Below are 26,900 nucleotides of genomic sequence, written 5' to 3' on the forward strand. Positions count from 1 at the left end.
TATTGGTATTCTGAGGGCCTAGCGCGAAAAGCGAGAAAGTGCTTACTAAAATCTTGTATAAAAAGAAAAGAAGGATATGTATGAAAATAAAAGTTCCAATTGCCTTAATTATTTATTCTGTTACTTGATTAAAATTGTTCACAAACTTGCACAAATTAAATGAGAAACGGAAATACTCTTTATTTCTGTCAATAATTTAATACATTCCATAAATTAGAGAACAATAACAGATTTATAAAAAATATCGAACGAGCAATCATCCCTTTCTCATTCTAAATGTGAGAATTATTTTAAATGACCTAACATATTCGTAATGAACAACACTAGAAAAAAGCAGATGAAATAGAATCAGAGAAGATATTACAGTACAAGTACTAGTAGTAGTTTGAAAATACCCACTACAAGTTGAAATAAAATTCTGGTAATTTTAACATAGATTTAGAAGTTTTTAAAAACATGTCTTTTATGTATTTTAATAAGTACTTGATCAACCAGCCAATTCAAATAGATTGTTTAGAATCCAAATTGAAATATGCATCAATTATTTCCAAATATTCGTAAGTTTTAAACTGAATCTAGTGATATATATAAATAATAGATGAAGCTGTCGTCGCTACAAATGCAGTGCACGCGCTATGACCTAGATTATAAAAAGACCTGATCAATTTTATCACTTATAATAATCACAATATTTATTCAAACTTGCAATTAACTTTACAATTACCAACAACATTATAAAACAATTATATTGATCAGATCTCTTGATGACATGATAACTTACAATTACAGCAAATAAAAACAAAATTAAATAAAACAAAATAGGGAAATTATATGACCACAATTGGAAATGTTAGTGGCTTTTTGACCTTAATTACTAAATGTATACCTAGAGCAAAATAACTATACAGCTCCAAAATTTTCATCCGCTTAAACCATACTGGTTACTGACCAGATGGTAAAATAAAAAAAATGGTACAATTTTTAATAATGCGATAGCGCGAGTTGTGAAGTCCTATATGAAGATTGTCTATGCGACTAAAAATGATAAAGAATACTTCGAGTCCTTACGGTGAATTTCCACTACCTTAGCACTTTTATTAAAAATATTGTTGATAATTTTTTTCCAAAGATAATGAGAGGAATAAATTCTTATCTAAGTGCGTCGATAGTGGACATTCACAGTTATATCACTCACACCACCACAAATCGGACATTGGCCTTCGCACACGCTCGCGCGCTTTTTTATAACTATATCTAAATACAAGTCAAGTTTTCGATTGATAGCATTCTCATTTCATAAATCATACTTAAGTCAGGAACTATATCTATATGTTTCAATTTTAATGTTCCAATATTGAAACGTTCATTAAACTTACTGGTTCTAATTATAGATTACTTTTATAGTTACAAAAACTCTTTTGGTATGATTTTTATAACTGACATACTTTAATAAAAAAAATAATTCGTCAAATCATCACAAAATTGTTATAAATTATAATTTAAAATCAAGATACAAATAAATTTTATGTAACTTTGACTATTTACAAAGTAATAGAATTGAACACTATCAATCATTTACTTAGGGTTTCATGAATATTTTAATAATTATATTTCTTAGGAAATTGTCTAACATTTTATGATTCATTATCCATCGATGAGCAAGTAGCAGTTTTACTGGTCTGAAAAAATAAGTATTATGTAATTACTGTACATACGTTTTACTTGAGGTAACAAAAATTAAATATCACTCAAGAAGTCAAGCATTACATTGGTTGGTCACTTTATGTTTGAAAGCATTGTTTGAGGTTGTGTATTACTTTATGTAGCTGTCTTACCTCGCAACTGTCGTAGAAATAAACGGCTGTTTCGTTGTCGGGGAAGTTTATTGTGAAAGTCTTGTTAACATCATCACCCATACCAGACCACGAGCATGAGTCACCATTGAGCTAGAGAAAGAAAAATATTAATATGAAGGAAATGGCATTGTGCAGTTCCATAAATGTTCTATTACTTATAATCGACTTGTTTAAACTGTTATATCGTTTTTTATTTAAGTTTAGCCGTAGAAAACACAATTATTTTACCACGAATTCGGTGTCAATAAATATGAGCGTATCGGCGAGCACTTCGCCAGTGTTCATGTCAGTGACGAGGATCTTGGGCGAATACAAGTTCTGGTCGAACAGCACTTGTATGTTGGCCTGCGCGCAACTTTCCCGGTTGCTGCCTTTTTCTACTATTGCTTCACCTTCACATGAAAAATATATCCCTGATTCATCTTCTTCTTCCTGAAATAAAATAAAAATAATTAAATTCTTGCTGAAATACAAAAATAATCAATTTCTGAAGAACATAGACTAATGTTTAATACCTCATTGTATTCATCGGAGTCATCATTTTGGTAATGCTCGTAATCCTCATCCTCTTCCCTGTAGTCATTTCCTTCGTCTTCTTCTACACAATAACCTTCTTCAACCTCTTCAAAGTGGACCTGCCTAGTCTCCATGACAGGTTGTTTGGTAGTTTCACTGGCAGCGGAAGCATCTTTGTCTTCTTGGATACTTGTAACAGCCAAATTCTCTGCCACCTTTGCCTTATCCTCAGCCTGAGGGACGTTGGTCACTTCTAATGGAACAGATTTTCCTTTTGCTTCTGCTGTTTCTTTTTCTTTTCTTATCGCCTCCGCTGCCGCGGCTTGTAATGACTGAAATGAGAGTTTACAATGATTTCTGTAGAAAATTGTATGTGAATGTTAATTTCATTGACAACATTTATGTTTATTACTCACCCGAACACATTCAACAACTTTGTCGTGGAAATTAGTAGCGATAACAGGCGTTTTGAATCTCACGGCTAACATCTCCTGCTCGCCGGCTGCATTCTCTTCGCCGTAGTTCATTCCGGCCCAGGTCCAGGCGCGGTTTGAGTTCTTCATAGGCAATAATTGTAGGTCCATGAACAGCAACATGTTGAGTACCAATTTATGTACCTGTTAATATACAATAAATATAAATACAGATCAAAAACTTGTACATAGTACGGGATTTGCTAAATGACTAATTAATTTTAAATTATCTAGTATGAATGTATAAAAAGCATATTAAAGTTACCTGTTCTCGTCGAAGTAGGAGGCGATAAGTCATTTGTTTAGGATGAAATAGTACTTTGATCTCGCCGACGCCACGCTCTTTCCACTCTCGACCTTTTTCGTCATATCTAAATAATTTACAACGTTCACCAAACAGCTTTACCTAAAATCATTTTTTATTAGTTTATTATACAATTGTATAAGATGAAAAGTAAAACATATATTAAAAGTTTTTCATGTGTTTTGTACATAAAAATTGGGACATACCTCGTCTTCTTCGCCTGTAGATACAACAATTTTAGCTGGCAATGGAACAATGGGCTCGTAATGAGGATCATACTCGTCTACGACGGCCCCTTCAGCATCACCCTCTACACTATCTTGTGATCTATCTTTATTCACTTTACTGGTAAACAATTGCTGGCCAGCTCCTTCCCATTTGAAATCTGCACTCTCTGAAAAAAAAAATTAAATAGTTATAGTAGTAGAATACAAAAATTATATGAAGAAAAAATCTTAAAAATTATCTTACGTTGAATATTAAATCCAGAGGCATTTGAAGATAATGTGGCAAATGACAAGTCATTATCAATTTTTAAAGGTCCTGTCACCGTATTCTCTTTGTCATCTTTAGATGCAGCATTCTCTTTTGTTTGAGGTTCTGCCACGGCTGCTATTTGACTGATATTCTCTTTAGGTTTGGAGCCAATTGCCACAGGTTCATTTGAAACTTTTCCGAAAATACTACTAAATGTTTGACCTTGAGTACTGAAAGGACTAAACTGGCCCAATTTTGGAGAATCACTCTTTAAAGCAGCTGGACCAAATAAACTTCCTTGATTCATTCCACTGAAGAGGTTAATGGGCTTTTGATCATCTCCAAAGACAGATTTGATTTCAGTATTTTTTTGGAACATGTCCTTCTTATTACTTGACAAATCAAATATTGATTTATTACTAGATACTCCTGCAGATGCGTTTATCGGTTTTGTATCAACTTCTGTATCTTTGTTTTCTAAAGATGTATTAATTTTAACTGTATCTAATTTCGGTGGAGCTAAAATAGATTTTTTCGTAACTGATGATGGCTGAGGACAAAAAATATTTGTAGCTCCAAATGTCAATTTCTGTTCAGATAAACCAGAGCTAGACTTGTCAGTTAGATTATTGTCTTTGCTTGTACTACTTGTATTAACAATGTTGGAACCAATCGCTCCTAAGGGAGTACGGAAAATAGAAACATCAGCTGTTTCATTAGAGTTGTTTGGAGTCCCATAAGACGAATTCGTTGGACTTTGTTTGGAACCCTTAACAGGAGTGGAAATGTTGGTTCCCGAAGCCCCAACAGCAGTGTTAGATACCATTGTAGTTGTAGAATTACATGTTGCTTCACTTGCAACATCTTCGTCGCTACAACCTCGACATCCTTGACATGGGGGCTTACTTTTGTAAGTGTAAAAATTTTCAGGGAGTTTAAGCTCTTTAGCTTTTTGCTTGTCTTCATTGGATGCCTGTATTTCACTTACGAAAACAACGTCGTCAGTGTCCTTCTTAGAACTATTGCATTCGGCTTCAGAAATTCTAGCAATGTCTAGAGCTGTCTTGAATTTCACTACATTTTCGGGGTTTGGAAACTTAATGCAAAAGTTTTCTATGCGTGATTCGCCTTCGCTACAGTCGTTAATAGTTAAATGCAAGGTTTTTTCATCTCTTACCTTGCATTCAATTTCTGGCGTTATGTTATGATTAATGTAAACAGTCGAATTTTTGTCATGGCGCACTATTCTGAAAATATTAATTAAAATATTATATAATTTGTAATTCATATGCATAGCTTAAAGCTAACCATAAATGTGTTGAATGGTGATTTGCATTGAATATGCAGTGACTAGCTGTGCCTGTGTCTTCTACTTCGACAAATATTGTCATTGGATAGCATTTCCCTATTGTTTATTTACATTCTTGAGGTTAAAAATGTTTAATTTATTTATATCGAATAAACAGACCAAAATATAAGTTTCAACATTCTTTTTCAAAAACTGACGATACTTCAATACAAATGTTCACTGCCTTACAACCCTTTTTGACATTAAAAAGTAGCCTTTCTCTGGCTCTAAATTATCTTTGTACCAAATTTCATTTAAATCAGTTCAGTAGTTTAGGCGTGAAAGCGCGACAGAGTTACTTTCATATTTGAAATATTAAATGTAAAGATCATTTTTTACAGCACAAGTAAGATATATAAAGGTTACCTTAATTTATTGTTCTCTTTACACTTGAATATTTCGACTATGCCAGCTCCATCTTTTTCCAAATTACCAGAAATGAACTTGAACAACAGGCCCCTTTGTCCAAATATTGAAATCCCATTTTCTTCTTCATTAACATTGCCAACCTGAAATTATTGAATCAATGTTAAGTATGATTACAATAATACATTCACAGATTAACTAAATAAGCTTCATTGTAGAACTTACCGCTTTCGAAATACTTAATGGGTTTAACATAGGTTTTGCTTCTTCTACAGATCCAAATTTATTTTTCTCAACATCTTTAGATTTATCTTCACTTTGCAGAGGTTTGTAGGTAAATCCAAAACCTTTTACGACATTTGTTTCATTTTCATTGGTTTTTGAAGCAGAAAAAACTTTGGGATCATTATTTTTAATGGAAAAATTTAAAGGCTGTTCTTTTTCAACTGACTTCGATGCACCGAACACGTTAGTATTCGTCTTTTGGTCCCCAAAAGAAATCACACTAGGAATGCCAAAGGTAAATTTTTGTGTGGTATTTGTGCTAAACAAATTTGTTTCACTTTTTACAGCCTCATCATTTAAATTATGAGAAATACCAAAAGTAAATTTGGGACTTGAAACATTGTTTGAAAATATTGATTTTTTATTCGGATCAAATAATTTGTTTTCTTTAGGTACAGCATTCTGATATCTGGGTTTGTTACACGCGCTACATTCAGTGACGTCGCTATTGTTTCTTACCAAACACATCTCACATTCCCATGAACCTTCCTTAGGTTTAAATTTATCTCCCCAACCAGAAAGAGCATTATTTGTCTTGGGCATAACAAAGGTATATTGATTATCAGTTTTAGAATCTGGTTTGGGAACGGAATTTGATGTGGGTTCTTTTGGAGTATTACAAGCGCAACATACTGCTACATCTGGTTTATTCTGGATGTAACAAGTTTTACATTCCCAACAGCCAGCTTTAGGTTTAAACTTATCACCCCAACTAGATGATGTATCAATTTGAGGTTGGTTTATTTTATCGCCGTTGGTTTGATTAATTTGTTTATCTTCATTCTTTCCTTCTTTAGGTGCTTTTGAATCATCAATTATAGAAAGTGCTGATGTGACAGCTTTTAGAAATTCATCACAAATTTGTACCGTTTTGAATCGCAAACAGAAAGTTTCAGCGACTAATTCTCCCTCTGAGAAGTCTTTGGCGCACCATGTTACGGCTTTATCCATATTTGGCATTTTCTGGAAAGTCATTTCTTTACTAATAGCATGATTACAACACACTTTCATTATTTGTTCTCTTCTCATTAATAGACGAATCTTTTGATTATTGTCTTTGTGCATCAATAATTTTATATTTCCAAGACCTCGTTCTTTCCATTCTTTGGCTGATGAATCATATCGTAATAATTTTGCACGGTGTTCAAATAAAATAATTTCATCTTCCTCGCCAGTTTTTTGATCAATTAAAGCGGGTAAAGGTACCACAGGTTTGAAATCAACTGCAGGTTCAAATTCTTCAACAGTATCGGAAGTATTCAATTTATTACTTTTTTCGGTATGTTGCTGATTTTGAGCAACTGAATCAATTTGTTTTGTTGTAGTACTAAACAAGTTTGAAAACTGTGTGCTGGTGTTGGGTTTAAATGACAATGTACTAAAAACATTACTTTTTGATGTTTGTGCGGTCGTAGGTGTCTCACTCGAAGTCACATTACTGATAGTTTTAAAAGATGGTGTAGTCGAAAATGTAAAACCACCAACAACGGTTTTATTTTGATCCAAATCAACTTTGGTACCCTGTAAATTTTCAAGTACTTTTTGATTTTCATGTAGGGTACTTTTCGAAGAAGTTATAGCTTCTTGTCGAGCCTTTTCAAATGTGTCGTAAAACTGTTTCGCAATTTCAGCAGTTTTGAATCTTATACAGAATTTTTCAAATATAACAGTTTCTTCGGCAAAATCGTTTGCAACCCAAAAGTAAGCTTTCGTCTCATTCATCATTGGTTTAATTTCCATTTCAGGCAAAATGATGTGATTAGCACAAATTTTATGAATTTGTTCTCTTCTCATTAGTACTCTGACTTTGCCAGTCTTATTATGCTGCAATAATTTCATTTCACCTAGACCCCTTTCTTTCCATTGCTTATCAACAAATCTGAATAATTTGGCTCTCGCGCTGAATATTACAACTTCATCTTCTTCTCCGGTTGTCACCTTTACCTCTGCTGGTAAAGGTATGATTGGTTTAAAGTCGGGGCAGGGATCATAATTCTCTACTGATGTATTACTTTTTTCTGATAATGTTCGAGATTTGTTAAGAGTAATATTAGGCGATGAATCAAACGCAGCACCGCTGACTACATTGGAATTGTCTTGTGAAGAGCTATTGAACAGACTAGTAGATTGAGTATCGGCAAATATGGATGGATTCCAAAGGGTAGAAGAATTTGTAGTGACAATTTGTTTATTCAACCCTTGCATAAAACCAAGCTTTGGGGGTGATACAGTCTTACTTTCAGTAGTAGTTGGCAATGGTATCTGATAATTATGAGGACTTCCCTTTATGTGCTGGGGTGGGACTGTTACACTCAATACTGGCGCAGGAATAGCAGCACTGGTAGGTAAAGGATCAGATGAGGTTATAACTACATTCACGGGTAGTGACCGTGAAGGCTCTTTAACATCAACAGAATGGGTTGGTTTTAAAGTAGGAACTGTTGTTGACATAGGTGCTTTGGATACTGAAGTTGTTACGATTGTCGCTGACAACACAGGTACTGTAGACACCATAGGTATCGTCGACACAGATGGTAGTGTAGATGCAGCCGACATATTAGTAGGGATAAGATGGGCATCAAGATACATTTGATCCGGTGTTGGATACACATTAGGATAGTTCATTTGACCTCTAGTAGGATCAAATAATTGCGCTCCAGGCACAGATTGTGGCTGGGTAAATTGAGAATACTGATTGTATAAGCTGTATAAATTTTGCCCATACATATGGTATGGATTAGAAGGAATTGGGAACGGCGGCACAAGTCGTTGCGTAAAGGGTGGCATAACCTGGGATGGTGTAAATGGTATATGCGGTGTGAATGTTGATGTGCTCTCAGTTGATCTATAATTGTCATCCAAATTATACAAGTCATTATCATTTGCCATTGAATCAGAAGATCCTTTCTTCAGCTTAAATACTTCTTTCTTTAACTCAGCTACTTGTTTCTTTAACTCCACAACATCTTTACATTCGTTTCTGCATTCATCTATTTGACCTTTAACTTGATCTAATGATATTTTAAGAAGTTTAAATTGTTCAGTAGTATTTTCTGTATTTAAATGTATAGTGTTTATTATTTGGTTTCCCATTGTATTATTTTCTTTAAACCATACTTTGGTTTGTTCCATGAAGTCATTAATCATTGCATCTCTTTTTTGCAAATTTCTTATGTGTGTTTCAATTCTTTCTAAATACTGATTATCTATCCTATTGTTTTCTAATAATTGCGAGTCTATTGCAGATCGATAATTGGTAATGTTAGCTTGCGATTGATGTTTAGGCGTAGAACTAATATTGCGAAAATGATGGTTAGGACGAATAGAAAACTGATCATTGGTAATCAAGGAAATGTTTTCGTCGGATACATACTTTCCTTCTGTGTTGTTAACATGAGTAGAATAGTCTGGATCAACTTTATTTATACAAGCCTCTATGTCTTCGATCAAATCTTGTGTTTCAGAATATAAGTTGGTACTTTTGAAAGCTTCAGTTTGCTTTAATTTGTCCAAAGCTTTATATGCAAACTGTTTAGATTTCATTAATAATGACATACATTTTGGGTCAGCTCCTGTGTCTTTTGAGTTTGCTATTTCATCTAAAGCAATTCTTTTATATGTTTCGCCTAGATAATAAAAGGCCTTGGGGCTTTTTATATTAGCTAGCAAATCAATAACTTTTTCAAACTCTCCATCTCTAAGATGTATGAGAGCCACATAAAGCTTGCATTCCTCAATTAATGTGTTAAGTTCTTTAGATCCAAGTTCTGGATGTGTATAGTCAAAGATACGTTTTTTAGGTACTTTCACAATAGTATTGTTTTTCAGTTGATTTAAGAGTGGTATAGCTGCTGAGTAATATAGAAATGCTCTCATTTCTAATTTATTGCTTTTTTCTTCTTCAGTTATTGCCTTAGCTTGCTCACTAAAAATCCGACCAAGAATGCATAGAAGCTCCGGATCTAAACCATGATTATCTATACACCTTACTACTTCAATTCCAGCACTTAATGTTGCTCGGATATCGGTTAATTCTGTACCTAGTTCATTTTGACAGAATTTATATGCACAATCCCACCATTTCATTTGTGTAAGACTACAAAGTAAATCAGTAATATTGGCTGGTATAGTGCATGGTTTATCATCAGTAGCATATGATTTTTGATTATGTTTTTGTTTTGCAGTCAATGCAGCGCAGTAAGCAAATGCATAAACATCTATCTTGCTGAGGGCTTCTGGTCCGCTGTTTGTAAAAGTAGGCATTAACATGTCAAAAAGAGTACATTTAAAATCAGATAAATTTTTGTAATTCACTAAAATCCAAACAATATGATGTAAGGAATTTGGATATTCTCTTTGAGCATTGTCATCATAAGCCTCAACTTCACTTCTTCTTGGTAACCTGATTGCAGGAACATGGAATGAATTGGATGTAATATGAGAAGTCTTAATATTTGCTTGGAATTCACTTATTGGATAAAGTTTCTTGTATAGTTTTTCTTTCCATTCAGAGCCAGAACAGTGTTGTGATATTTGATCTAAGAACAGTTGACTTTTATCCTGACAATTTGAAAGTAAATAATGCCCAGACTGTGAACATCTATAGCTACCCTCAATGTACCATCGTTGAACTACCTTTCTTTGTTTTTCTGGTGCATGGAGAAGCCAATTTACATTAGAATCCATTGGAACTGTTTGCCAAGCAATTAGCATTAAGGGATCTGCTAGTCTAATACTTTCTCGCCAGTTTATTTGGTCTTTTTTTGCCTTTTTAAGTAAAAATGTTGCTGTGTGGAAAGCTAACTGGCCTTTGTGATGTTGCAAAAGATAAGAGTGAAACTCTGAATGTCCACTAGGTGCACCAACACGAGCAACATTTTCTATTGCTTGGTCATAATGAAAAAGAAAATAATTACATTCAATCAAGCTCTTTGATGAACCACTGGGTATTTCTGTAAGACTTAGGAGACATAGTCTCTCTTTAACGGTTAGCAAAAGTAATTGGTATAACCAATCTTTTGTGTCAAAAGTGTAATTCTTTAAAACTTGGGAAATTATTTCATACCAGTCATTGTTTAGTGAAAAATAATTGTTATCAAATTCTACACTACAACTGTGTTCAAATGCTTCTTTGATTTGATTAAAATTCAGGTAGTGTTTAAGCAAATGAGCATGAAGGAGTGCTTCCTTTGGCCTTTCCATAAGCTCTGCTTTTAGTAATTTAAGTAATGCTTCTGGGTCTGGGTTAAATTTACTTAAAAGTTTTTCTCTAAGTCGAAAAGTTGTTGTATGTCTTGGGAAAATAGCTTCTGCTTTTTCACACCAATATTTTGCACGTCCAGGATCAATGGTAACATCATCATCAGCAAGCAACTCGCAAACTAAAATAAGGATTCATTTTATTAACCTTCAATCTTTTTCTTTAATATTTCAATCTATTAATAGTGAATCATTGATTAACCAAAGTTTTCGCCAATAAGAACTTTTAGTATTTCAAAGTGAAGGTACATAACCTATATAATTTACCCCCCCATGAGACAGCAAGATATTGCATACATTGAAGTAGTATATAATACAAAGATGATTGAATTATGTATCTAAGATCAGAAATAAAAAAACTATAAATGAAAATTTATGAATAAATAAGAAATCACAATAAAATATAGGAAAGTACTTACTGTCAAGAATGGTACTTGTTTGTGTTGGATCTATATCAAGTGAAATTTTGAATTGCTCAAGAGCTTTTTCTTTTTGTCCTGATTTTTGAAACGCCTGTCCAAGTAGTTTATGCGCGGCGGCATTTTTATCTTTGCATGTAAGGTATTGTTCAACGTATTTTACACAACTTGCATAGTCCCCTACATCGAAATATAACCGAGCGATCGAATATGCACGGCTGTTAAACTGCAAGAAAGCGACACATTAGTAACTTCAATTAAACTAAAATTTAAGCCACAAACGTGTATTTTCTACATACCTCTTTTAGAGACAATTTTGATGTTAACGTTTCCACGTGTTTATCGACGTCCTTTTTAGTTCTATACATTTTTGCGCAATAGTAATGACACGGTTTAAATATATCAATGATATTTCAATGAAAACTAATAGCGTGGATGCAAAATCTACAAACGGTCACAAACTTTGCCTTCATCATTCTAGAGAAGTTGTTACAGCATGAATCTTTTACTAAATAAAAGATTGCCAGCATCGGAACCTATATTCGATCGTCGCGTCTCGCGTCCAGCCGCGTCAACCGTCCGACAAATTCGTGTTAACTTTTTTGAAAAGATTTCACATTAATTCATTAATAATTTAAAATAAAATTGCATCATACAGATGATATTTTACGTACAAGGTAATTTTAAAACTAATTTTGTGTTTTTTAAATAATTAATTTATAAACAGAAACTTAAACATTTCTTTTCTGGTATTCAAATTAGACGTAAAATAACATCTTCAAATAATTAAAAAAGACTTATAAATAAAAATTACAATAATCTGTAAGCTATCAAACTAAAATATCATTGTTTTAAATGTAAATATCTAGTTTTCCATATTAATAGTAATAAAATAAAGTAATATAATTTATTACATAATATAGTAAGATATTATAGTTATTAGTTATTATTTAAAAAAAAGATATCTATATATAGTCTTACTATATTATGTATTTATATAATAAGTTTCAAGAAGAATAAATATATAGGTTTTATTGCGCCAATAGAACAATTTTGCCTGCTATTTTTTATACTCTTTGGTATTTTCTGTTTTAATTTACCTTTCTGGCAACTATTACTAAGAGGCACTATTATATTTTTTGGGTAACACTACAATCAAACAGTGATTAAATGGAATAGACAACGCTATATACACTACATAAATGGATAGGGCAGTGCTTCTAATTACGTTACGTGACAGTTTTTTTGGTCTTATTAATTCGAATATAATATCTCCTAATCAACAATTTAGCTATTCTTTAACTAAGGTTCGAATCCACACCACAGCTGCAACACCCCTACCATCAGCGCCAAAGTGGCGAAATAAAATGAGCACAAAACCGTCGTCTTTCAGCCAGTCCATTTATAGAGATTAGTGATAAAAAAATTTAAAAGATCTTTGGTTGCTGTCACTGTCACTCTGTTGGCATTCCATTCTGTGAGCCAATTTGCCTTGTTTTCTTGTTTTATTATCTTATATTTATTTACTATAACTATAAAACTATCTTTACCAAACTAACTTAAACAGATTCTGAAATATAAGTTGTTATGCCTTCTGTTTCTATGTATGTAAAAGCTAGTAATGTTTTAGTATTTACATTTCTATTCCAATGTAGTTTATTTTTCACATTTCTTTCAGATTCATGTAATTTAGTTTTGTAAAAATGAGTGACTCTGAACTAGCATATGGGTCTTCTCTAACAGTTGACTCAATTAAAGTTATTGCAGAAAGTGTAGGTATTGCAAATCTAGGTGATGATGCAGCAAAAGAATTGGCCGACGATGTTTCATTTCGACTTAAAATAATTGTTCAAGATGCAATGAAGTTTATGCATCATGCTAAGCGACAGAAGCTATCTATAACTGATATAGACAATGGTCTCAAAATTAAAAACATGGAGGTTAATTACTTTCCTTTTTTCTTTTTGTTATAGAAAAACATTCACTCTGAAGAACAATGTCTATGTTCGGACAATTCCAGTTCTAACTGTTAGGTACATAGTCGTCAAATATCTTAGTGGCTTTTAACATCACCCAAATTGCTGCTCAAGAAACAATTTTAAGTGAAGGCAGGCAATGGATGAGATGATAGCCACATGCAGCTTGCCTAAGACCTGCCAAGATATTTTAAGAGAACTATACAAATAGGAGTGCAATTTTCACAACCTGAATTACTTTTAAGATATTTCAATTTTCAGTAAAGTAATTTTAATATATTGTGAAAAAGTTGGCAATAATTATGTACATAGATATTGTCCGAGATATGTTAACATATTATTGTCAATATTAAACAAGTTAACATATTGGTTACATTACATTACAGTGGTACAAAAACTACACTTACAGCTTTTTAGTACCGATTTAAATAAACTGATTTTACGAAATAAATTTATGCAAGAAAACTACATATGAAATTCAATTGTAGGACTCTTGTTATAAACACAATGAATTTTAAGTTATAATCCTAATAAGACATGCATTTGCTATTTTCTGATAATTTTCATTTATTGTTTTAGTGTCAATATGGCTTCATACAACCTGATTCATTACCCTTCCGTTTTGCTTCTGGTGGTGGCAGAGAACTTCATTTTGTGGAAGAAAAGGAAATTGATTTATCAGAAATTCTTTCAACACCACCCCCAAAGATTCCATTGGATGTTTCTGTAAGAGCACATTGGTTAAGTGTTGATGGTGTACAACCTGCAGTTCCAGAAAATCCTCCTCCACTATCTAAAGAAGCTCAGAAGCTTGAGTCTGTTGATCCCATTACAAAATTAAGCAAGCCCAGTAATAAAGATGCGGCAGGTATGTATAATTATTAAATAGTTCACATTTTATATTTATTACATTTAAATATATTAAATTTATTACATTAATTATTTATGTTTATTCTAAATAATTAAACAATATTATATCCTTTAAATCTTTTAACCAAAATGGAAGGCTTGCATTTCATTAATTTAATATTTAACTTTAACATTCAGGTAAACCTGTGTGTGGAAAAGCAGCTCGATTGAAAGCTTCAGAATCCGTACATGTAAAACAACTTGCTACTCATGAATTAAGTGTTGAACAACAACTTTACTATAAAGAAATTACGGAAGCCTGCGTTGGGAGTGATGAAGCCAGACGAGCAGTAAGTTGTTTGTATATTGACCATAAAAAATTTTTTAGTTGACATCTATATACAATTAATAAAATTGGAGTGTCTAAGGGTAATATTGAAAAAAAAACATATTTCGAACACATGTTTTATATGCATTATTTATAATGAAAAATAAGTTTTTAAAACCTGTCTATCTGCCCCCGAACCTGGGTTTCTTCCAAGTAATCTTGATTTTAAGGATGTGACTTAGGCTTATTTTAACTTGACTAATTTTTTATTCTGTCCCTGAAGAAATCATGGACAACCACTGGTGTGTATATATTTGGGGTTTAAATATATTCATTTTATTTAATAGGAAGCATTACAATCATTGGCATGTGACCCGGGACTGCATGAGATGTTGCCGAGAATGTGCACTTTCATTTCGGAAGGAGTTAAAGTAAATGTTGTGCAAAATAATCTTGCACTTCTTATATACTTGATGAGAATGGTCAAAGCACTATTGGACAATCAATCCCTCTATTTGGAAAAATATGTAAGTACATATATAATTTTTATATTCTATGTCTTATACTATTTGCGAACCACGATCACATTTTTGTTTATGATTTAAACATTTTTTTACAGTTACATGAACTAATTCCTTCAGTGTCAACATGCATTGTATCACGGCAACTATGCCTGAGACCAGAAATGGATAACCACTGGGCTTTGCGAGATTTTGCAGCACGTCTTATGGCACAAATATGCAAAACTTTTAATACTTCTACTAATAATCTACAAACAAGAGTTACAAGGTAAATTTAAAACATTTGAAAAAGTTAAATATGTGCAGCATTAATTATTTGATGTTTTAAAAAATCTGTATTACCTCAAACCACTTTGTTATTTATAAAAAAAAATTAGATATTTATTCTTTACTCCCATTTTAAGATTATTTGCGAAGGCATTGCAATGTCCTTCTCAAACGAATAATGAAACTGGCAATGGGCCATCTATGGTTACCACTATGAAAGAGTCGGAGAAGACACCTCTTGCATCCCTCTATGGTGCAGTGCAAGGTTTGGCAGAACTCGGACCTGAAGTTGTTAAGGTAAGTAGACGTTTAAGTTGTTTTAATAATTTGAAAGAAATTTCACTATTAATTTTCAAAACTACTGAAATAAATTTTTATACTTTTTGACTTTTATGACGACTATAAAATATTTCTTAGCTTTGATTTGCTTCTGTTTGAGTAAAAGTTGCTTAGGTTTCTATGTTGTATAGTAGTAGTACTTTGTTAGGTGTTCATTCTGCCGCGCGTGCGTTGGCTGGGCGAGCGCGTGGAGGGCGCGCTGAGCGGCATAGGAGGCGCGGACCGTCTCGCGGCCGGCAACCTCAAGCACCAGCTGCTCAAGGTGCTCGCACCAGTCGTGCGTCAGCTGCGCCAGCCGCCGGACGTGCCCGATGACTATAAGTAATGTAGCCAGTTCATTTATATTTACGTATTTTTCATAACGTGATCTTTATTGGCGATAACAACATTGAGAAAATCACTTTTTCTTGCGTAATTTTGTAGACGTGATTATGGGTACCTGGGTCCAAGCCTGCAGCAGATGGTGATCAAGTTGCGCACCACGCCCGCGGCGGGTGGTGGCGGCGGGGCGGTGGCCGTGGTGTCGTGCACGCCGCCCCTCGTGCCGCACGCCCCGCCTGCGCCCGCGCCCTCGCCTTCGCCAGCGCCCCCTCCCGCGCCCTCCAAAGCCGCGGGTAAGTAAAAATACCTATAAATCAGAGTTAACAGCAAAGTGTGCATGATAAATAAAAAGGTTTAAAACATTGCATATCAATGCAATCGCAGAGTGCGTGGCGCGTAACGTGGTGATATCGGCGCCCTCCACCCCGCCCCCGCAGAAGTTCGTCATCGTCTCGCAGCAGAAGGCTCCTCAGGTATTTAAATTGATATTGACTATTACACTTATTAAAATTTCGTCTATTTTATGAGAATTTGTTCATTAAATTTGCAGGTTCAGGTGTCGAGTAGCGGCCACATAGTACATACCTCTCAGCCGACTATAGTGCGCAACCAAAACGTCCAGGTAATGTTTCGCCTGCTTTTTGTTATTTGTTTGTCAGAATTTTTCTTGTGTAGTTGTATTTGGCCTTCTACTATAAGAATGACGGCATGGTAAAATATTTATTCAAACGGGCTTAATGCAACTGGAAAAAAATTCTGCTTTGAATAATTAAGCAAAGCAAGAGCAAATAATTTGCTCAAGGCAATTGTCTGGAAAGGATAAAACCATAGGATCGATGCGGACTGCGGCGATTGTGGGAAAAAAGCTTTCGTAATGCATTGTTCTGAACGTGGAGTGGTAGTGTAGACATAGAGCATGGTTTGCGCAGTCGGTGGTGGTGACCAGCGGTCCGCCGGGCGGCGCGGGCGCAGGTGGGGCCGGCGCGGGCGCGGGAGGCGGGCCGCCGCCGCAGAAGCTGGTTGTTGTGGGCGTGCCGCCGCAGGGCTCCGCCTCCGCCGCACTACCGACGCTCAGCCAGGTATCGTATTCTGTTCAGTAAAGTCTTTTCAATGTTTTCGTGGTGTGTATTGCATTCTGCTACTGTGAGGGAGTGCTGTAGTTTGTAACGATAGCATGTCTAGCGCTATACCATTAAAAACGTTCATAATAAAGACGTGTTTACTACTATGTATTCTTCAAGTATGTATGAATAATTCACTGGAATATAGTAAAAGATGCGGGAATGGTGTTTAATCTTTGTAGAATATACTTAGCTTGTCAAATTTGCGCTAAGGCCCCGGTGTCGGTGATGGCGAAGCCGGTGTTCGTGCGCGCGGGGCAGCCCTCGCAGCCGCCGCCGGAGCTCGACGACCTGTCACACCTCGCGTAGACCACATCGCTGTGACGTCATGGACTCGGCCCCGCCCACTCGCACTCCTATCTATTATTCCACTTATTTAGCAGTAAGGTAATAAATATGTATTTGGACGTGGTTAATTTATGTTTTAGCCCTTTAATCTATGAAAGATTTATTTTTTTGTAAAACATACTATGTGTGTATTTTCTTAATAACGTGACCTTGGCGGATCATGTATTTTATCTTTCTTTCGTAAAAATAAGTCGTGTAGAACTTTCTAGCAAAATTCAAATTATTAATTTCAATGGTTATAAAATAAACAGTTGTTACGCATTGACTAAGATCGACGGAAATCATCGTTTAGAAATAACAGATAACAATTTTTCTTTATTATGTGGGAGGATAAAACTCACTATAGTGTGACGGTGCTATCGAAAATTTACAAATAAAAATGTTTTGCACTATTCAATTATTCCCTAACATAAGAACACCGCATATCAGCATACACATGGTATTGTATGAAACATTTTTTTTAATTAGACGTACATATAATTCTACATAATTCCAGTAATAAGTGATTTTACCAAGCAATATGACTAAACCATTAAAAATAACGTCTGTCCGCTGATTTTGTAATGCAAGTTTTTCGGCAGTAGTATTACAACTGAGAATAAATGAATAAACTGTACCAAATTATCAAAATTTGTTATTTCATTAGATTTAAGAGTAATTGTATCAAATGATTTTCAATAAACGGTCTTTTGTAACATAAATAATTTATTTATCACCTATTAAAACTATAAAATAATACTTACTACCTAACGTATTTTGTCATCCTTTTACCAATAAAATACACTAGTGAAAAGAGATGGTTTGTTTGTGAGAAGCATAATTTAAAAATATAAATTAGATAAAGGTTAAGTGCTAAGTAGAGAGTTCGATACAAGGAGATCATTGTTGCAACACAAAAATAATTGAAGGGTTTAATTGCGCTCACGGGCTCACTGCTCCAGTGGCATGTGAACGGGTAAATAGGCACCGAATCCGCGCATAATAGCCACAATGCTTCACAATGAACGAATGCCCACTCGACTGAATTGATAAGTGGGTTGTGCCGCGCGCGTGGGGAGCGTGCCCGACCGACCGCCCGCCCGCCCGCGCGCTATAACACAAGCTTTATTCAACGCTACTGCTTAAATGGCTACACTTTCATTGTCTCCGAGAGGCTACCTTTCTCATGGATTACATTTTATAAGATACAGAACTTAAATATAGAACTATATAGATGTAGAGTTTACTATCAAATGTAATAAGTTGATAAGTTTTGCATTTTGCCAAAACAAAAACTTGCAAATGTAACGTAACGTATTAATAAATCGGGGACGTATTTCACCGGAATAGCTGTTATATTAGTTTTCAAATCAACATTATTTGAAATTTATTTAGTATAAAAGATAGGGCTTATTATTATCATGAAAGAAAACGTGATGACTATAATTACTATATTCATGTTTTATAAATTATTTTGTCGTCGGATAAGATTTTATAATCTTTGACGGTGAGTTAGTGGCGGGCGGCGCGTCTTCCTGACCACTGGCGAGCGGCGGCGGGCGGCAGGCGGCAGCACTGGCACTCGTGCACCGCGCGGACGCTACTCTCAGCAGTCTGTCGTGTTCTGTCGCAGACAATACCTCATCGACACACGTTCTCTACCAACGCGACTGTTACGTTCTCTACCAACTCTATATTTTCCCGCCAAAAATTTCGCGCTCCCTCGATGTTGTACTATGATTTTTATTAACACTTTTAAAATAGTGATTTTGTTTTCGACCAGTGATTAATTACATTTTTGTGATGCGTTGTTTTTTCGTAATTTTAGTTTTATTCTTTGTGTTTTTACCAAGATCAACTGAGGCGATTCGATGGTTGTAAGTACTGTTTTTTTATATTTGTAAACATAGTTTATGTAAGTTGAAAATGAAGTTGTCTATAATTTACTTATAAAGTATTCAACTTTATATTTTCATAATAACAAAATTAACTTTCCTTGCATTTAAATAAACGTATTTAAGTAGTAATAGTCGAAAAAAAGTAATCCAAGTTAAGATAATTTGAAATGCTTTAAAACCCTAATTAATAAATAAAAAAAGAAGGTGAATCGGACACGCTACATGCATTTAATCTTAATATGAATGAACATTTCTGTACATTTTGAAACAAATATAAGAATAAAAACATTTAGCTAGCTCAAAAACTACTGAATTAATTTAAAAAAATACATCAATATAAAGCTCTATATATAACATAAATGCTATTGTTCTTTGCCTATCTAACCGAGCTGAACTCAGATGGGTACCTAGATCTGCTCATCCGAAGAAAGGTGTTACGTCTTATATGAGATGTCTTAAAACTTAAAAGTAACTAAATAACATTTTTCGACTGAAGTGTGAAATACGTAAAATTTAATACTATTTCATAATATTAGCACCTGCAAATGTATCATCATATTCCTAAGCAGCGAAGAATAAAATCGTTCCATAGTTATAATGGCCTATAAAGTCGCACAAAGAATCGGTCTATTTTAGTTTCAAAGACGATGATTATTTACAAATATTTGAGATGTTTTATTTTTGTTTTGCCTACGTGTCTGGTTTGAAGGGATGTTAATTTGAAACATGAAAGAATTTTTAAAATCGTTTAATTTGTTTGTGCGACTTTTTATCTTGAAAAGCAATTCTAAACCATGTAGCAATTCTTCTCAGAAGTAGGTACTTATAAAAGCTAACTTCTTATAACCAAAGAAAGAGTCACTGGATGAAATTACTATCATAATATATGTTGGATATTGTTTGCAATACCAATTACCAGCCAATGGCTCTCATTTTACATGCCAATTTATCTAAATTATGAATAATATGAAATTAAAGTCGTTTATTTAAATAGAAATAGGTTAATTTATAAATATTTTAAATTACTTACATAATTATTTCTTAATTACTTTTATAACAATTTACTGCAGCACATTCCAAAAGGAAAATATTTTGGAACATAAAATGAATTAAATAGTTTTATAGATCTCAAGTTAGTAATTAAAGTTCTTTGTTGCAAAACAATTTTAACTCAATTAACTTGCATGCTGAAAGAACCTGAATTGTTTAGAATGAAGTATGAGCATGAATCACTTTAAAATGCTTTTTAAAACATCGATTAAAATAGAAAACGATTAAACAAATGTTTTGATTTTTATTTTTAAAGCAAACTTTAACGTTTGTAATCTGCCAGTTTTAAAATTATTAGAGTACAACCAGTCTCTATTAGGCGAAGGGAATGTCTACAAAACATTAATAAAAGATTATGTAAATTGGAACGCCACCACCTGCCGCCACTATTAGAATTTTACAGCACGATAAAAAAGTAGCTATAGGGTAGCGTCGACGCCATCGAGTTATGTGGGATAGATAAAGCTGTTTCTTTCGAGATTCTCTTATGCGCTTCTTTTTTCTTTTTGACCAGAAAGCTAATTTTAAATCATATACCTAAGAGTATGCACAGGAATACTAATTTATAAAACGTAGTTTAAGGACGACCTGTCTTGTTTCAGAATTTTTTTTATTGAATAAAGTTTAAGAAAATGCTTCCTCGATTTGCTTCGGAATAATTATTTAAAATGTGTAGATTTCTACGTGGATAAGTGTTTAAATAATGAATTTTTACATTTACAAATGTGAGCAATTGTAAAAATTATCTAAAACAAGAAGCCAATTAGCGCGAATAGACGAAACTGTGCCCGCCGCCCGCCTCCCGATGCCCGATGCCCGTCCATCGGCACTCCCTAATTGAACATTGCACTAATGAGTTGCGTTGTTCGCTGCATCCCGCAATTATTCGCCCCAGTGATCGCTCGGAAATATATTATATCTAGGAACGAGTTCTTGTACTATCAAATATGACATTAGGTACAATTTGTTACTTTATAGCATTTCGTAATGTTTATATGGCTTAAATTTTTTTCCCTCTTTGAAAAAATATTTTAAAGAAAGGTAGGATTTATATCACAGTATCTTAGCAATGTAGAAAATTCACAGAAAATAGTTTATGTACGATCTTATTTAATAGCTTAGTCAGTCGAGCTACTGTTTTTTTTTAAAACTAAATATTTGTTTTTGAATAATTCAGCTGTGTTAACAATTAATAATAACAATAACAATAAGCACCAACATAGTAAACAATATTACGAAAGTTATTGGCTAAAAATTTACTATATGATTCAATTATAATAAACGCAATTGCAATGGACGTTACATCTGTCGCCTTCAAAACCCCGTTTTGTGCCTACTTTCCGCACCCTGCCTACAAGCGCCCTAGGCTATTGCCTAATTCATACATTTGTACAGACCGGCCCTAGATAGCCCCGTGCTAATAGGCGTGTTTGGAAAAGCAATTAATGGAGGTTTAATTATCATTCATATCAGTTATTGAATTTTCAGTTACAGTATTATATATAAAAATAAAATGAATTCACTCTTTTTTACAAGGTTTAGTGTACAGTTTCCCGTGTTAGTCCTACTCTTTGTTATGAGTTTCATATTTGATTTATTTCCTCTCACTTTACTGCAATAGAGTTATTTCTTGGAAATTATTAATGGATGGAACTAACAGAAAGTCGAATAAACAGACATTATTTAATTTGACCAATGAAGGTGCACGGTGGGTGTGAGTTTTTCAGAGTTTGGTTTACCAATAAACTGGTATTGTATGCGCTTATTTTACTATAATATAATTAAAAATGTCAACTTCTTTGATTTTATAATCGAAATATCAGGAGATTATTTTAATTTCCTAATATTTCTTTTAACTATTCCAGGTAAAAGCTCGAAGCTTGTCTAAGAATATGATTACGACAATAGTCGAATGGCGGGATTCAAACTCACGACATCTCGGATCGGTAATCCGTACCCTTTACCATTAGGCTATTGGCGCTTTTATCCGTAAACTGTTCCTTAATAAGAATTAGTTATTGTTAAAAAATACAAGTGGGTATACAGAATATTCTAGTTAATATTAAGGAAGCCCGTTAATGTCAGTGCTTAATTACGTAATTCATTTTATTTAATCTGTCACCTTCAAAACCCCGTTTTCTGCCTAATTTCCGCACCCTGCCGACAAGTGCCTTAAGCTATTGCCTAATTCATCAACTTAAGATTAATAAGTTGCTGCTCGTCTTATCAGTTTCAAAAATGACCTGCAAATGTGTTTGTAAATAGTACAAATTATAAGGTAAGCATTCACATAACTCATTGTGTTTATAATTAATACTATTTTATTTAACTTTTTGTGTGTACTTATGTTAAGAATATTAAAAAAGTTTGAGTTATGACATTGGCCGGCAAACGGCGGATGATTTATTCCTCACCGAGCGCTCACTGAATTAAACCGGGAGTGCGGTAGTACGGCCCGTTTACAGTTTTGCTCCAGTTAATCTCTCATTTCTTATTTGTAAAACAACTAGAGTCTTCTAAAGATGGAACTAGTCATTGTTTGTAGTATTTTAATCTGTTGTAAAATACTAATTTACACGATTTTCCAATGCCATAATAAAAATATTATATCTAGCAATATTGTTCTACAAACACGCAATTGAAACGATAACAGCTCCGGCATAATATGCAAAAAAAATCTATTTCTTTTATTTCGTTTGGCGAATAAATGGAAAACTTTTAATTAGATTCCTTAATTATTAGGTTCAAACCGATAGGAAGGATAACTAACAGTAAGCCAAACGTTGGTTAAATATTGCAGTAATATAATATTAAAGATTATTATTTAAACAGCTCTAATATCAAAGTGAATCGGTCCCCACACTCGCGGTGCTAATGTATTTCCTGGCGGTCCCTTTGCTCATTGTTGTGTACTCTCAATTGCAACCAGTCGTTACACAAAGTTACACCAACATTTTATCATTGTTAAAGTATTACGTAATTGTTACATAAACTGACGACTGTATTATCATTTCCAAGAACATCTCAATAAGCTTTTCTCTTTGGCATTTTTGTTACAACAAAAACGAGAATTTTGTAAGCAAAATAAAAATACAGCTACACATAAGTAGTGCGCGGTCTAACGTCCCGAATGATATTTCTTTATGTAAGGATAAATGAAACGCGATCCTTAGTCTATTGTATGAAAAGAAAGGATATCCTCGGGACATTCTTTTCGTGTAATTTTCTTATAATAAAGAATTTTCCGTCTTTTGAGATTGAAGCAAAGCGTCGTCGTGTCATTCTTTGGTAAAAGGCGACCTAAGTCATGCCGAGTCGGCGAGGCCGTGTGTGGCAGACCGAAAAAAATAATTTCCCTCGCTCGAGTTCCCACAGTGACTTTTCCAGGCGGCCGTCCCGTGCATCTGGCGGGACCTATTATTAGGGGACGGCTCTTAACGCTTTCTTAGGTATTTTTATATGGCCACCATCTTAGTTTTTACGATTGTGATTTTTATAAAATTCCAAGATCCGTGCTCGGTACCCGCGATTGCGACGCTCACGTTTGCGGCTGAAGGTGAAATACGAGCCACTTTAACGAATTTATTTTATCGTTCCAGCTCGCGCACACAGAACTCGGCGTTTTATATTTTCTATTCTCGTAAATGATATTGAGAAAAATTTCTACAGTAACTAGTTTTCAAGACTTATTAAAGTCAATCCCACTTACGAACAAAGACATGTGTACAATTTTAATTTAATAAAAAGTTGAAATACGTAACGAAATAAAAATATATTTATAAATATATTAAAGTTAAAGTTTTAAAAATTATTAAGAAAAATTACAGTCTTACGTAGTTGAGTATCGTCTGCCACTGAATTACGCTTGCAATGCTACATATATGCAAACAAAACAAAAATTAGTATGCATCAGAAATGGAACGTCAATTTCTTTGTTCCAGTTTCCGTTATATTTTCCCAAGGGGAATTTTTGTTTTATTGTGACGTTGCATCGCGTTCTATGTACGCTTGTATTGTTATTCTTGAAATGAATTCAAGATTTTAAATTATATAAAATAAATTTTAAAGCTGTAATAATAGCTAATTTTATTTAAATTGGTACACAACAATTTAAAGATGTTAAAATGTTTGAAGGTGGTTTTAATTCAAGCCTAAGAACTATACTAAAATACTATACTATCCTAAAATTTCGGTACCGTTGACTTGCCTTGAAAGTAAAGCCTTTCAAAGGGGTAACTTAACGGATTTGCGATCTTTTGAAAAAAAAACACAAGCAAAGATTTGTGTAGAACGCGGTTATCGGAGCACATCGATCGATTACTATAAATAGTACATCGTTTCATTCGACTGGCTTATCGACCTAGGGAAAGCGTTGTAATTAATCTTGCGACTAATGTATGTTACTGAGGATTCATTCTTAGGCGTTATGTTATGCATTTCTTTTTGTTCGCGGAATGGGTGTCGTGGAGAACAAGTGCAATAAGGCGTGTTCGCTCGATTCATTTGATCTGACACAAATTTATCAGCGCCTCAGAGCCCTTTATTTACGCCGCCGACAGCGACGTTCACTTTGTCCTGACAAATTCATAAATTACCGACATCCTCACGCGAGCTCGCATTTAGTCACCGATTTCTTGTCCGCCCGTATCGACGGATGTTTTTTTTTTGTAATTGTATTTAGTCTTCAATGACGGACTTTTTTTTGTTTTGTTCAAATGAATCGTATGTTTAAATGAAAACAATTGTTTTATATTTTATTACGTATCTGTTCGTTATCGAATAAAGATATTTTAGTTGACGATTGGGATCAAACAACATCCGTAAATAGTTAACATAGTAAGTATACTAGCTTTTGCTCGCGATTTTTCCGCATAAAATTTAAACTAAAACTTACATCCTATGTGTCGTTTCAGGATAAACTATATCTACGCAAAATTTCATAGTGATCTGTTGAGACTTTCGGATGTACCTTCTGACAAACATTCATGTTGACATTCGCATTTATATTAAGAATTAAGAGAATACTGACTTTTGTTTTTTAATATTATTACGGTATATATTTACTGTAAGAAAGCTGTGTTTTTTTTAAATTAATACATAAATAAATACGTACTCTATCAATCCACCTAACGAATATAGAGCTTTTTCTCTTTTCCGTCTATGTATTGAATGACACGCATTTCGAAGCGTCAAAGGCGGTATTACAGTTAATAGCGACATTTGTAAAGGAATGCTGCATGCAAATATAACACACGTGCCATGTCCTGCGCTCTTTGAACTTGCATCTTAGAAAGAATTTTAAACGTGACCACGACTGCCTCTAACGCAAAAGCTGCTAATGCATTGAAGCTCTATGTCGCTGTTCTGTTTAAATCCCAACAGCCTTATTTCCATTCCCGTATGTTTTACTTGACGCTTTTCTTGTTTAAAGTAGAGTAAAAGTTAAGTAACTACACTAATTTAAGCATGCAGAAAAATTACTATTCACCTAACCGCAAAATGGCAACTTCCGTAAATTTATTGAATTTAATTTTCTTGCAAAGCAAAATGCTAATGTACAGCGGTCTTTAAAAAGATAGGGCACGTCGTCAGTGGAACTTTCACCCCTGAGGGTAAACCGCGGTTACCTGGCGAGAGCTGACACCACTTGCACGGCTTCAACCCGCACCGGCCGCGCGTATGTTACCTCAATATAATATTCATGTTCGCTTTATTAAAGCTCGCAGAATTTTTATGGTTCCCCACTATCGCAATATTGGGGTTCTGTCATAGCCATTCTGAAGTGCACGTATATATTTGCAAGCATTTGTTGTTTTGTAAAGAAGCGTGGCAAAAAAAATAAAAGGTTGTAGGCAACAGACAAGTACTCTCAACAATGTTTTATTGGAAAAGAAGTGTATAATTTCGAACTCTGAAAGACACACAGTCGTTTCTAAACCAACTTCGTATATAAATAAGTATACACGATGCATACAGCTGTTAGCATCTTGCAATATATTACGGCGGCGTAAATCAAAGGGGCTTAGCATACTTCCAATAAAAACTTTTACTCTATCTTTTTGGAATTCTATTACTTATATTTTATGTCGATTGAGATTTAAAAAAATGCATATTCTCAATCTTTAAACGCCAATTAAATAAGAACATCCTACGTTTAAAAAAATAACTGGCCGAATCTAATATATGTGCTCAGGCTAAATTCCGTATTAGTTAAAAGTCAACAACAAAGCATGAAACCAAAAAATTAAACATTATTTTATAAAGCAATCATGACTAAACAAGCATTTAAAATTAAAAAGGCAATTCATCTTCTAACCCCCATGTTACTGTGCAGCTTTTCTTAACAGTGACTGAGGCAATTAAATATATTATCCGAAGAAATCTCAATTTGTTACAATCAGGAACAGGGGTGGGAGTAGCGGCGGCTGACTGTGACTCTTCTTGCGCCATTGAGCAGCGAACAATGATACAGTAATAATGAACCATTCGACACAGCCACTTACACGAGCTCTCTTAATGAGCGGTATTAATCTATGCCGCTGTTTACTTTAATGAGCAACGCTTTCTGTAACTGCTACTGTCTTGAATTAAAAATAAATA

General features: G+C 34.1%; 3 protein-coding genes across 4 annotated transcripts in view; 2 read left to right on the forward strand and 1 right to left on the reverse strand.

Moving 5' to 3' along the window:
* Nucleotides 1–106: 106 nt before the first annotated feature.
* On the reverse strand, nucleotides 107–11,874 carry LOC106117159 (E3 SUMO-protein ligase RanBP2). The gene is made up of 12 exons (XM_013311290.1): nucleotides 11,603–11,874; nucleotides 11,304–11,529; nucleotides 5,566–11,006; nucleotides 5,341–5,483; nucleotides 3,621–4,873; nucleotides 3,356–3,543; nucleotides 3,111–3,251; nucleotides 2,789–2,989; nucleotides 2,372–2,704; nucleotides 2,085–2,288; nucleotides 1,836–1,946; nucleotides 107–1,679 (listed from the first exon to the last, which is right to left on the reverse strand). Exons 1-12 carry the CDS (start codon nucleotides 11,669–11,671, stop codon nucleotides 1,635–1,637), a joined length of 8,355 nt encoding a protein of 2,784 aa, XP_013166744.1. The 5' UTR covers nucleotides 11,672–11,874; the 3' UTR covers nucleotides 107–1,634.
* A 907-nt stretch (nucleotides 11,875–12,781) lies between these two features.
* LOC106117447 (TBP-associated factor 6) lies at nucleotides 12,782–17,489 on the forward strand. Of its 2 annotated transcripts, XM_013311770.1 has the most exons (13): nucleotides 12,782–12,907; nucleotides 12,982–13,243; nucleotides 13,859–14,147; nucleotides 14,327–14,478; nucleotides 14,804–14,983; nucleotides 15,076–15,245; nucleotides 15,382–15,541; nucleotides 15,732–15,904; nucleotides 16,007–16,197; nucleotides 16,289–16,377; nucleotides 16,455–16,526; nucleotides 16,834–16,983; nucleotides 17,239–17,489. In XM_013311770.1, exons 2-13 carry the CDS (start codon nucleotides 13,007–13,009, stop codon nucleotides 17,332–17,334), a joined length of 1,959 nt encoding a protein of 652 aa, XP_013167224.1. In that variant the 5' UTR covers nucleotides 12,782–12,907; nucleotides 12,982–13,006; the 3' UTR covers nucleotides 17,335–17,489. The 2 variants fall into 2 exon arrangements, with proteins under 2 accessions (XP_013167224.1, XP_013167225.1); XM_013311771.1 differs by lacking the exon at nucleotides 16,834–16,983.
* Nucleotides 17,490–18,926: 1,437 nt separating this feature from the next.
* Nucleotides 18,927–26,900, forward strand: part of LOC106117085 (protein Wnt-11b-2) — an 18,600-nt gene continuing 10,626 nt past the window's right edge. The window contains exon 1 of the mRNA XM_013311156.1: nucleotides 18,927–19,229. Coding sequence (XP_013166610.1) covers nucleotides 19,156–19,229 — 74 coding nt within the window. The 5' untranslated portion in view covers nucleotides 18,927–19,155. The remainder of the gene's footprint in view (nucleotides 19,230–26,900) is intronic.

The sequence above is a fragment of the Papilio xuthus genome, unplaced genomic scaffold (genome assembly GCF_000836235.2).
Source record: "Papilio xuthus unplaced genomic scaffold, Pxut_1.1 DF827680.1, whole genome shotgun sequence".
Classification (NCBI taxonomy): domain Eukaryota; kingdom Metazoa; phylum Arthropoda; class Insecta; order Lepidoptera; family Papilionidae; genus Papilio; species Papilio xuthus.